The 12119-nt window shown below is 35.2% G+C and overlaps 2 protein-coding genes across 2 annotated transcripts; one reads left to right on the top strand and one right to left on the bottom strand.

The window, feature by feature from the left end:
* Positions 1–6813: 6813 nt before the first annotated feature.
* LOC137748300 (uncharacterized) lies at positions 6814–8569 on the top strand. The gene is made up of 5 exons (XM_068488433.1): positions 6814–7016; positions 7148–7203; positions 7466–7547; positions 8000–8064; positions 8159–8569. The coding sequence occupies exons 1-5, from the start codon at positions 6947–6949 to the stop codon at positions 8381–8383; spliced, it is 498 nt and encodes a 165-aa protein (XP_068344534.1). The 5' UTR covers positions 6814–6946; the 3' UTR covers positions 8384–8569.
* An 884-nt stretch (positions 8570–9453) lies between these two features.
* Positions 9454–11008, bottom strand: LOC137746864 (uncharacterized). Its single transcript, XM_068486884.1, has 6 exons — positions 11003–11008; positions 10701–10851; positions 10457–10549; positions 10202–10347; positions 9949–10092; positions 9454–9771 (listed from the first exon to the last, which is right to left on the bottom strand). Exons 1-6 carry the CDS (start codon positions 11006–11008, stop codon positions 9454–9456), a joined length of 858 nt encoding a protein of 285 aa, XP_068342985.1.
* Positions 11009–12119: the final 1111 nt, after the last annotated feature.

Raw genomic sequence — 12119 nt, 5'->3', positions numbered from 1 at the left:
TTTGTAACGGTGAAATCACCAACCACCAACTGTAAGGTGATTGACATATAAATTTTGGGTGGAGTACTCTGGAGACGCTTCTCCACCAAATAATAGAGGCAACGAAGGCTGAACATGTAATTGGAAAAAGAAAAAAAAAACATTATCAGAAGTGCACAATAAACTTTTTAGAATGCCAATAACATCTTTTTTAAATTTTTATACTTGCGTAGAAATTAATTGTCAAGTTATATATGTTATTTTTCAACTTCTTTGATAAGCGTTGACGTATATTATTGGTAAAAACAGAACTTATAATAGTTAATTAATGAAAATTCTTATAATCACATCAGATCACATTATTAATGCGGATATCCGTCCGTTACCAAATCCGATAGGGACTATTAGTGATTTTTCCATGGCAGTCCATCTTTCCGCAAGTTGGGAAGGCTCACAATGGCATTTTAGCCTTTCTTGGCCACCATCATGAGATTCAAGAGCCCCAGGAAATGGACTCAAAACGTATTGTGTGGGATACATACCTAAAATTCGTACCTAACCACTGAGCCACCCATCCATGATGGTTAAAATAACGTTTATTAGGATTATCAATGATCTTTAGATTATTAGATCATGTCAAATGATTTTTCTTCTTAAATTGGATCATATCATAATTGATTTGATCCGTTTACCATCCTATTGATGAGTAATTTTTAGAGAAATAATGAAGATAGTTGCTTCATGTAGAAAGAGTGAGGGAGGTGGGAGGAAAAGTGAGGATTACCTGGAGAGAAAAAAAAAACGAAATTATTTTGTGTGATTTATATTGTCCGCAACTTTTATTTTTTATATTCTCTATAACTTTTCGTTATTTTTGTTAACAGGGGTAGAATGGTGTTTTTACTTTCTTTTGATTGACAAAGAAAATTCTATTAAATAGTAGAAATTATGCATTTATTTATGTCATTGCATGACTAGCCGTATAAAATATAAACACATACTTATTAAACAAGACCCTTTTCTTTTTTTTTCTTTTTTTTTTTTTTTTGTGCAAGAGGTAGGGAGTTACTCACAGATCACAATCGTGTATGCGCGGAGGCTGCGTCGTATGAACCCACTTGCATAGTTGCAGGCACAGCACTTATTTCTTCATCAATTCATGTCAATGAATTAATGGATGTTATCTCAATAGTAGTCGTCGTCTTCTTTTTCTCTCATCAATCATGCATGAAAAGACAATAAGTAGCTATATAGTATTGTTTATCAATCAACTATGTTGGTGTTACACCGTCATGTGCCAAAACTCAAGGATGTGGGAGTGGCTCCAATGCCTGCCCAACTGGTTGACTATACTATTACGTATTGCAGAAACCTGTGTATAATTTTCAGCCATCTTGAACTCAAGGTTGGTTTAATTTCAACGTTAAGAAGTATTTGTTGCAATACTGAACATTTTCTTGTACCTTTTTTTATATACAAGCAATATTTCATCTATATTACGTTTATTAAAATTACGAAAAGAAATATTTGAACTTAGATGGAATCTTAAGATCTTGACAATCTTTCATGAAGCATAGGAGGCAGCTTGAGCTTCTTTGGCGAAAATATTCAGTTCAAATGAGCTACTTGATCATTCAGCATCATTGTAACATAGCATTAGTGCCATCATCAATGATTGTAGCATTCACGCTATTTGTAGGTACATTTTTTTTTTTTTTTAAATAATGTACTGATCTAATTAACTTGACTAAACCAATATGCTATCTATCTTTAATTTCTCTAATTAAATAGTGCTTCTACAATACATTAATTGTATGCGAGGGATGGCACCCATGTGCCAATGTAGCAGGATGGAAAACACATGTTAGGTTCACACTAGTACACATATATATATGGGTATGGAAGGCCTACAAACAAACAAAATGGGAACGAAAACCCAACATGTTTCTGTGTCCATAATACATGATGATTTGGGTATTGATCATGTTTCACAATTTGGTGGAGACGACAAGTTCACTAACATTTCAAATCCCTGCATGACTCTATTTTTGTTTGTATCGTTGGGAAGGAGAAGGGTTCCCACTTTCCCATTTTCCAATTCCCATTGTACGTTAATTTGACAAGTTAAATGTTCAGACCGAAGAGATGAAAGGTTCTATCTAAGCGGCACTTGCACATGAATCAGTTTATCTTAAGAGGTAGAGAAGGTCTGCCTAGCTAGCACGTCTCACACAAACTTTCAAAAATCGAAGTAAAAATTCATGGATGCTAAATGTATATTCATATCATAATATCATGATTTATTTATTATGGATACCTAACCTGGCATTTATGCATGCATGAGATGTCACGTCGATCCCAACCAAATTAATTTTCATGAATCACGACGGTCTGTGCAAAACCTCCATGTCATATCATAAACCTATCCATTGGGTCCAATATTAAATATGCATGTCTCCACGTTGTTCAAATAATCGCCCAACAAAGTATTTATTATCTCGTCACAAATTTCTCCACATTTTGGGAGACTTTTAATTTTTTGGTTATATTCGAATTATAAATCTAGCATACTCTTACCTATCATCATACACACCCTCACCACAACTAAGTTAACTTCATTGGCTTTCATCAGTCTCTTTGGCGGATTGTGATGAGCTATATATAAGCTAGTTGAGGAAATACCTAGGGTTAATTAGCTGTTTTATCCATCACCTTACCCACCTCCACCACTAAATTAACGACAACGATTTCCGTTAAGTCCCTCTAGCGGATTATGATGGGGATCAGATAACTATCAAATTTTACGCTAGAGGAAGAAATATCTTGGGTTAGCTTTTTTTCTTAGCTCATTAATTTTTGCAAGTATATATATTGTCAACCAGAATAAACGACAACTTAATACATAATTCGATGTTTTTAAGTTCAAAGTCTCTATACAGTAGTTAAGAACTTTCAAATATGGAAGCTCGATCCCATATATTCAAATTCGAATTGGATTATCTGGTTGTAAATGTAACCAGACATACGACCCTAAAAACATGTCTCTAGAACAAAATGCAGGCGTTGAAATCACTGGACAGTGGTCCAATTCAAACATTAATTCAATCCCAAAAACATGTGATGTCTCTCTCTGTCGAGTGTCGGCTGATCAATACGTATTTCTCAATCCAACTTTTTATGTAACTTGGATTTCTCCAGCAATATATTATTAATCCCATAATAATTTAATTAACTAAATATCTTAAATTATTCCATGTACATGCGGCTCTAGAGGATGATTATGATAGTTTGATCGATGTCTAATTGACTATGGTTTCTGTGGTCCTTGACTGCTTTTGCTCAGAGTTTTCGGTTCTGCTTCTGCATGCACTATTTTTATTAATTATTTGCATCGATGACTTTAATTAACAATCATTTTATGTGTAGGAGACACACTTTTCTTATAGTGTATAAATCTTCCTGCCATTCCTTTTGATAAGTTTTGTTTTGATGTGCACTTTATACATTTATCATGCAATGTACTTTTTTATGTGTTATAATATAGGTGAGTAATATGTTTAATATGTCTCACTTTTAACATATATTAATAAAAAATAAATACATATGTTATAATTTGAATGAAATTGTAATATTACGTGACAGTATTTCAAGTAGAACAAAAAGTTAGTCGTTCTATTTTGATAAAAGATTTCAAATTAAGTAGTAAGTCCTGAGGGAGAAAACAAATAATTATAGGGTGAAATAATATTCAGTATATAACTATAGACAGCACGTACGTACAAAGCATAATTGAAACTCTCAATGTCTGAGGAAAATAATTAGTAATTAATTGCATCATCATGCCAATGACAGCAGCCCACAATTCAAGCATTTTTTTTATGACAAACAACATGCACGAAACTTAGCATATTCCCATGGTGAGTGATGGTGTGTAGTTTATTCAGTCTTGAGCTTAAACAATAGTATGGTCGTATGAATATAGTTCCAAAAGAAGGTCTCCAAAGTGGCTTCGTCACTACCCCAAAAAGAAAAAAAAAAAAAAAAAAAAGAAAAAAAAAAAACCTTTCCGTCCAGACGAATAAACTTTATTGGATAAAATACCTTTTTATCATCTATAATTTTATCCGACCATATTCTGTCAGGTAAAAGTCATCGCTCAAATAAATTAGATTGAGTGATTAAAAACATCATCGAAATAGTTGTGAGGGATATTGTTCCTGTTTAAATAACATAGTTAGACAATTAAGCTTAACTTGTTACATATAAAATGAGTAAACAATGTATATTAAGCACATGTTTCCTCGAGGTCCATGTGCATGAAGAGCTGAGGGGGAAAAGAGAAATTTACGTGTAGGCTTGAATCCTCACCCTTCACTTAGTAAACCAACAAAGAAATAAGAAACGAGAATCAATCTCAAAACGTACTTAAAAAAAAAACATATATATATATACACACACACACAATGTTGAATAACCACTTACTAGGGCATGTGGTGCTTGAAATAGAATTTTAGAACAATGGAGGTAAGAGAACGAATGCTATGATTTAGGCTTGATGTTGATGGTGAGAGTAGTCAATCTTCTTTTAAATTTTTTGTTAAAACAAAAAAAAAATTTAATAAGCACACTATGATCGGCAAACCGCCCTGGAAGGAGATGTTTGCGAAAGTCGTCACGTTCCCGCGCGCCTGGCAGCTTCGACAAACGTCGTCCCGGGTCCCGGGTCCCGGGATGTTTCTTTGACGGTTAAAGGACAGACATGCCTCGTGATGCGGCGGTGCTCACATGACCGAATTGTTTGCCACATCATATTCTGGTGGGGGCCGCTGGATGTGGACGTCCACGTGGAGTGGTCGTGAGAAAGCAGCCAGTAGCTAGCTAGAGACATTACTGCCACGTCCGGTAGGAGTTGTGAAATGGTGACTTTCAACTTCGCCTGTCGCCGTCGCATTTACTCCGCCTTGTCGCCGGTGACACATGGGTTTGCTACCCACTTCGTTTGTGGTAGCTCAAGTCGTGACAGAGCCTAATTCACCATTGCGATAATTCTCATTGAAATTCTTGTCATTAGCATATTCTCACTTGATATATCAAACAGATCAACATAGATATGAAGTTTTAAACTCTATGCACACGTAAATTAGACCGATTGATTAAAACAGTGTGTTTCTTACTTCACATCAAGTTTTAATAGTCCCTTAGTGTAATTAAACATTTTGTGTTGTACATATATCATCTTGTTAAAATATAGAGGCGAAACGACATGACGTATATAGTATTAAAACACTTCTATGTGGTATTTATTTATTTACTATATATCTATATATACCAAAAGTAGCATAAACCTAAACCCCCGAATTGACAATGTAAGGAAATAGAGTTATTCGATATATCAAATGATGAAGAAGAATTATTGTTTTCAACTTGAAACGTCAGTCTTGGTATTCCAGAGGCAACAAATAGTGCTATTTGGACCGTTTATAAGAGGGAGAGACAGATTTAGACCTTAAAATATTTTTTTTTAGGCGGGCTAGTAGGATAAACTAATGAGATCGTAAATTTTGGAATTAAGGAGTTGTCTAGATTACTCACTCATTTTACTTTGAAATATGAGATCCAGTGAGGATCTCGGTTTGAGTTATAACTTACAAATTAAGTAAATATGCATGAAATTTCCATTTACGAAGGTTTTTCATGAATTACATCATGCAGTGCGGACAGTCCCATCCCTCACTCCAATCAGCCATACCATACGATCTGATTAATCACCCAAAACGGAATGCCTATGCTTTGCCACATATGATGTCTGTTGGCTTTCTCCAAGAGCAGAGCTTCAAATTCATTGACTAAACAAATAATGTATAAATCATAGCAGTTGGTATCACTTGGCAAGTCATGTTGTCTAATCCCACGGTAAGATTTGTTTATTTTGTTGCATGAAAAATGAGATACAACACTGAAAAGCAAAAGTGTACGAATTGTGAAATGTGATTTGATACATCATGCATATGTAAGATTTGTTTCTTTTGTTGCATGAAAAATGAGATACAACATGAAAAGCAAAGATGTACGAATTGTGAAATGTGATTTGAGACATCATGCATATGAGAATATAGGACTAAAACCTAACTAGTGCAATTAACGAAGTGTATTATTACATTCTCATGTCATGTCTATATCACTTTTCACCTAATGTTTTAGGTAAAAAAATATATATATAAATTCAGTTTTACCTAATTATCTCTCGAGTAAATAGAGCAAACCGGTAAATCATCTTGGTCGATTAATTCATATTTAAAACAAGATTTGAAAAGAGGATTCAGAAAATCCTCATCATCCCCTGAAAAGATGGGACATTTAATTCTATGCAAAGAATATCTGCTTTTCATACTTTATATGAGTAAAAGACAATTCTTGTCGCCATAATCCGCTGCCTTTTGAACTTGGAATTTTCATTAACACAACCTTAATCCAAATTTTTATTCTATCCTTCTAAAAGATTTCTTTAATTTATTTGGACAAAGACTTACACTTTATCCCACTCAAGTTACATGTTAGGAAAAATAGTGTATTGGGAACACGATCTACTACATTAAGTGTCATAATATAATTGGTTTATTTTTTTAAATTTTTTTAACTAATTGTATTATTACACTTTTTAGTATCGGGACATGTTTCGACACAAAAATCTCTTGGACACAAAAATCTCTTGTCGGGGAGAAGTTAAATGTGTGCCCAAAGATCGTATAAATATGTGCGTGTACATGTATGTATTTAAGCAGGCATCCTCCCAACCATAAACCATTCAGAAGTTCCCATACTGTCCATATTCAAGTTCCTCAACAAATATATATGAAAAGAGAAACCTGCAGAAAACACAACAGTTTTGTTCCTGACATCCAATCCTTTTTCATCTCTCGATATCAATTGATCGGCCATCTCTGCAGATTCATAAGATATACTCCAAATGACTACTTCATGTCTAGCAGTATCTCTTCTTCTTCTTCTTTTGTCCCTCCTCCTTTCTCAGGCTCAAGGTACATATACAATTATATATATATATATATATATATATATATATGCAAAATATTCACTTATACGCCTAGGTATTGTTATGAATATTGGTTATGAAAGTAACTTATATTTGTTGTTGTTTTCTTTCTTGAAGGGATTCGTTTGGAGAAAGGATTCATCTCAGTTAGACAGCAGAACAATAATATCCACGTGAGTACTTCTGTTCTTTGTTCTTAGTGAAGATCCCGCGGCACTGTAGCAAAAAGGGGATAGGTTATCACGTTATGATAATACGTGGGTGATATATTGATGTATATGCAATATATGAGTGATATAACCATTCCGTTTTTGCTATAGTGCAACAGAATCCCTATGAAGTTCCTCGTATATGCATATATACGTTTCTTAATTACTCTTTTAGTACAAATTTTTTCTTACAATATCAATTCCATAATTTTTTTGTTAAATGCAGAAAGAGGAAAATACTGTGGTGAAAAGAAGTAATATTGCAGCAGCTGATCTTGCAGGAGAGCGTAGTAATATTGCATCATCAGGTACCTTCAAGAAAACAGTTTTTAGAGAATCCAAGAAGTCGTCACACCACCAGTTACCAAATATTCATGAAGATTATTGCGGACCTAGGCATCACAGACCCAAGCACCATTAGGATTACTTAGTTACCTTAATTTATAGAGAGCTAGAGCTAGATCATCAATTCATTCTTCTTTTATCCATTATTTTCGGCCATTAAAAGGACCGTCTGACAATGATTTAGTCTTCCGTTTTGAGTTTTCAGAAGAATGAAACCTCTACAATTACCATGTATTCTGCAGAACAATCTTTGTCCCGAAAAAACTAATCTAACTATTGACTTGCACTATAGTCTTGAATTTTACTAAATCATGTGGCCATTTTCGTAGTAAGATTATGCAGTAAATTAAAGTTCCTGCTAAAAAAAGAGGACCTACCAAAATTAATCAAGTGGTTTTCATTTGTATTGTTGCAGGAAGCACTAGAAAACTAATCTCAGCCACATCCCCCTCTAGTGCTACCACTACCAGCACTTCAAAGGTTGGTTTTTAATTAATGAAAGTAACTAGAATATACTGATAATTTCTAAGGGTTAGATGTGAATTAAAACTTCCTCTATGTGATCCATTTACAGAATGAGAAGAATGGAAGGGAAAAGAGAGGTGGTCCCGAACCGAAAGGGGAAAACATTAAAAGTACTACACCACATGGTGGAAAAAATGGGAATGTCAGAGCAAAATCACCAGTTATTTCTAAGCAGCAGGTGGCTGCTGCAGCTCACCAACACTATCCGGACCTAGCAGACATGACGGAAATGGACTATTCTCCGGCAAGGAGAAAACCTCCGATACACAACTGATGAGTTTCTAGTAGTGAATAACGATAAACAAAGAAAAACACAAAAACTAGAAGTGGAAAGGTGTTGGACAAAATAAATGAGGAAATATTAGATATAGAAGTTGGACAGCATTTCGGAAAATGCTGCAGAATTTAGGGCTAGCTTTGTGTATAGAGAACTATGACATTCTATTGGGATTTTGTTATTGTTTTACTTTTGATGGCTAAGATTTGGATGATTGAGTACAAATGAAAAAGCAGTCATGGAGTGCTGTGCTTACTTGGGACATTATCTGTTAGTTGTAACCCTAATGTTACATTAACGTATAAAGATAATTGACCATTGGGTTTTTTTTTAATTTTTTTTGGCAAAATAGGAGCTTGTTTCGGAGAAAAACAAAAAGACATGTTCTGCTGACGTTCTCTTGATTATGATATTCATATACTAATTATATCAAGATGTATTCTTTCCATTATAACATTAACAAATTGATAACAAGTTAATAATACGTAACAATGTGAAAATTTCATCGAAGATAGTGGACAATAATTAATGATTGGACTATCTGCAAGTAGCAAGAAATTTAAGTCTGATGGCTACAAAGTAGGTGTTTGCTTGGAGAAGTATATCTTTGTTGAATCAGGCAACGGGGCCCACCAATGATTCTGGACTGAGCCACCATGTTTGAGATATTGCATGCATTCGGTGTGAAAATTGAGGGATCACTCATTTTGCCTTTACATGTGGGCTCACATGTTTCTTGTTGGGTCAACATCTGTTTGGCCATTGCGGCCCACACAGCCGAGAAGTACAACTTTTATGGCACAAAGCATTATGGTGAGTTGAGTCGGCGACAATACATTCGTAACATAGAAATCTTTCTCTACAGTTACAGTTGCGCCATCAAACTTTAACGGTTGGAAAACAGGCATCTAAGTCAAACACTACGAAAGAAGAAGCCAATAAGACCAAAAGGCTCAAGTAACACAGTTGATACTAATACAGGCATCTAAGTCAAGGCTCAAAGCCTACTAGTTGACGCTAGTACAAACTCTAGATATATCATCTTGACAAGCACTGCACTGCAATGACTAGTTACTATTACAGGCATACAATTCTACGGTAGAAGGCACTTTTTCCTTGAGATATTGAATAGCATTATCTCTCACATTCTCTTCCTCATTCTCCCGTAGGGCATTGCTCTCAATTCCCGTAGGCCAACACCAAAACCGGACATGATTAATAACGATCTTCTCCAGTGCAACATTGTTCTTCATCCAGTACTTGACATGCTTAACATGACATTTATGACCACAATACCCCGTCATTTCTACTATCTTGAGGTTGTGATGGGGGATCAGGGCAGCTTTCTCTATTTTTGCCATCTCCACATTGGATCCAAAACCCAACTGCATCAAGGAAAACAGTTTGACAAAACTCAAAGCCTTAACTTTTGCTCCCCAATATTCATACTATTGGTTCTTCGAAATATTGGTAAAAGAATGGAGAGAAGATACGAATGCAAATGCATACATACAAACATCAAGTTATAATTTGTAATGTATTGATAACAAACGCATACATACCCCCAAAACAAGTTTCTGCAAGTTAGGAGCTGCGTTCATGAAAGAAGCCAAGTGAACAAGGGAAAAACAATAGTCGGCATCAACTAATAATTCCAAATGCTTCAGATTTGATAGCACTGGAAATTTATAATTCTGATGGTAAACCTGAAAGCCACCGAAGGAGTTAGGAACAAAACAATACAACAAGAAGAAAAGAAAACTGAAAGAAAACTGGCACATCATATATAACAACATGGGGTATACGGTAACTAACCGCTCCTCTGATATCCAGCTTCGGAATCTCTATATGAAACAGTTGGCATGAGAGTCGGCTGAAGACACCCCTTAAAAATTCAGCAAGAACGCCAAACTTAGAAATGGATACCTCAACCAGCATCGGCACGTTCTTGAAATGAAAATCTGCCAGCCATCCATGATGACTAAACGAAACAATTTTTGCATAAAAAATCTCAATCTTTTGGAGTTCACGACAATATTCTCAGAAGATATTTCAATGTGATCGAGGGACCAACAACTCTTAGACTAACTAAATCTCCGGTGAAACTCAGTGATAATCGTTCAAGAACTGGACAGTTGGACAATAAGAACTCAACAGCTTCTCCTGTCACACCAACATACTGAAAACGATTGAACAGCTTTGAGGGCCTTGAAACCAAAATTGTTTCCGCAAGGGCGCGGTAGACATGGAACGTCAGAAAACGGACCCATCTCCAGACCCAGTAGTAGTTTTAGGGGAAATGTATAGTTATTACCTAAGCAAGCAATTGTTTCTGACAGAAATTCCAACTCAAGTATTTCAACCCTCTTTTCCATTGCAAATTGAATCCATTTATCAATGGAAGCTGCAAATCCGCTTTCTATAAAAAAGCAAGCCCTGAATCGCTCAATGCATTGTCCTTTATGCTGCTCCACAACGTGATTCACCCAATTGACGCAGCTATGACTTTCCTGGTCTTTCGCTTCTTCTTCGAGGTACAAGAAGCGGTGTTAAGTATCACCTTCTTCAAAGTTAATAGCTTCGAAATTGAGAGTCATAGTAGACGCCCAGACATACCGCCATGGCCTCGTAAGGACACTAGTAGCTACTAGCTACTGCTTTCTTTAGCGGCAAGAAAGACACTATACGAACAAGAAGTTCGGGTGGTGAATTACTGATTCGGTCCACATAGTTCTCATCATTGACATCCCACTGATCTGGTTCAACCTTGACCCTGTAACCAGTGGCGAAGCTAGTATTTGCCGACGGAAAGGGTGAATTTCAAAAGAGTGCAAGGTTCAATCAAAGCGGTTGCTTTTACATTGGAGAGTGCAAAGTTTTGAGTCTATTCATAGCAGAAAATAGTATCTCCACCAAAGCAGTTGTAAGCAATAATATCAAAGCCAATGTAAGAAGCTTAAATTGGCTAGGATTAGATCCTAAAAAATGTTAAGCGTTAGTCAAACAACGGACTAGAACCTAGCAGCTAGGTGCCTAGGCAGGAGCCTAGATGGATTTAAATTAGGGAATCTTAATGAAACACTCATGGTACTGTTCACTTTTGACGTTAAGGACATTTTTACTGTAAAAAGTTACTCCTGATACTATTCACTTACAACATATTTTTGTCCTTTTGGTTAAAACTCAAACGTTTTCAAATCATTTTCATTAGTTTTCGTATTATTTGAAACATGAAACAAGTCCTCAAAGTCACATCGAAAATTCATTGAAAGTAGTAATGGCTAGAAAAAAAAAACCATACAAATTTGAGTATGAAATAACCTCCTCCATATTGTATTAACAACATTAAGGTAATTTTAGTATTGAAAGTCTTATTTTATGTGGTATTTTGTGGGTATGGTTTATCTAAAATATTTCATTGAAGCACTTATGTCTTTAAAGTATAATTAGGACCAATCAGAAGATCAAACCAAAAGAAAGATAGACCAAGCCAAACCATTTAACCAAAATCAAAGGAACCAAGTCAAACAGAAAAAAAGATAGAAGAAAAAAAAAAAAAGGAAAGTAAAAACGGAGAAAAGCAACAAAAGAAGGATAGAAGAAAAAGTAACAAAACGCAATGTTTCATTTAAAAGGAATGCTGAAATGACCTCACGGGGTCCAAGATTGTTTTAAAACAACTTTTTTTTTTTTTTTTTTTTTCTTCTTCTTCCTGGCGTAGGAGTTGCCCTTA

Source organism: Pyrus communis, chromosome 10 (assembly GCF_963583255.1).
Source record: "Pyrus communis chromosome 10, drPyrComm1.1, whole genome shotgun sequence".
In the NCBI taxonomy this organism is placed as follows: Eukaryota; Viridiplantae; Streptophyta; class Magnoliopsida; order Rosales; family Rosaceae; genus Pyrus; species Pyrus communis.
Note: the sequence above shows the minus strand (reverse complement) of the source record. Positions and strands in the feature narration are given on the sequence as shown.

Bases quoted from the DNA above. Each gene is read 5' to 3' on its own strand.
- LOC137748300 (XM_068488433.1), top strand. From the start codon at position 6,947: ATGACTACTTCATGTCTAGCAGTATCTCTTCTTCTTCTTCTTTTGTCC. The intron at 7,017-7,147 runs GTACATATACAA...TCTTTCTTGAAG, and splicing joins CCTCCTTTCTCAGGCTCAAG to GGATTCGTTTGGAGAAAGGA. The intron at 7,548-7,999 runs GTACCTTCAAGA...GTATTGTTGCAG, and splicing joins TAGTAATATTGCATCATCAG to GAAGCACTAGAAAACTAATC.
- LOC137746864 (XM_068486884.1), bottom strand. The intron at 10,550-10,700 runs GTAATAACTATA...TTGGTGTGACAG, and splicing joins AGAAACAATTGCTTGCTTAG to GAGAAGCTGTTGAGTTCTTA. The intron at 10,093-10,201 runs GTTAGTTACCGT...GGTGGCTTTCAG, and splicing joins AGCTGGATATCAGAGGAGCG to GTTTACCATCAGAATTATAA.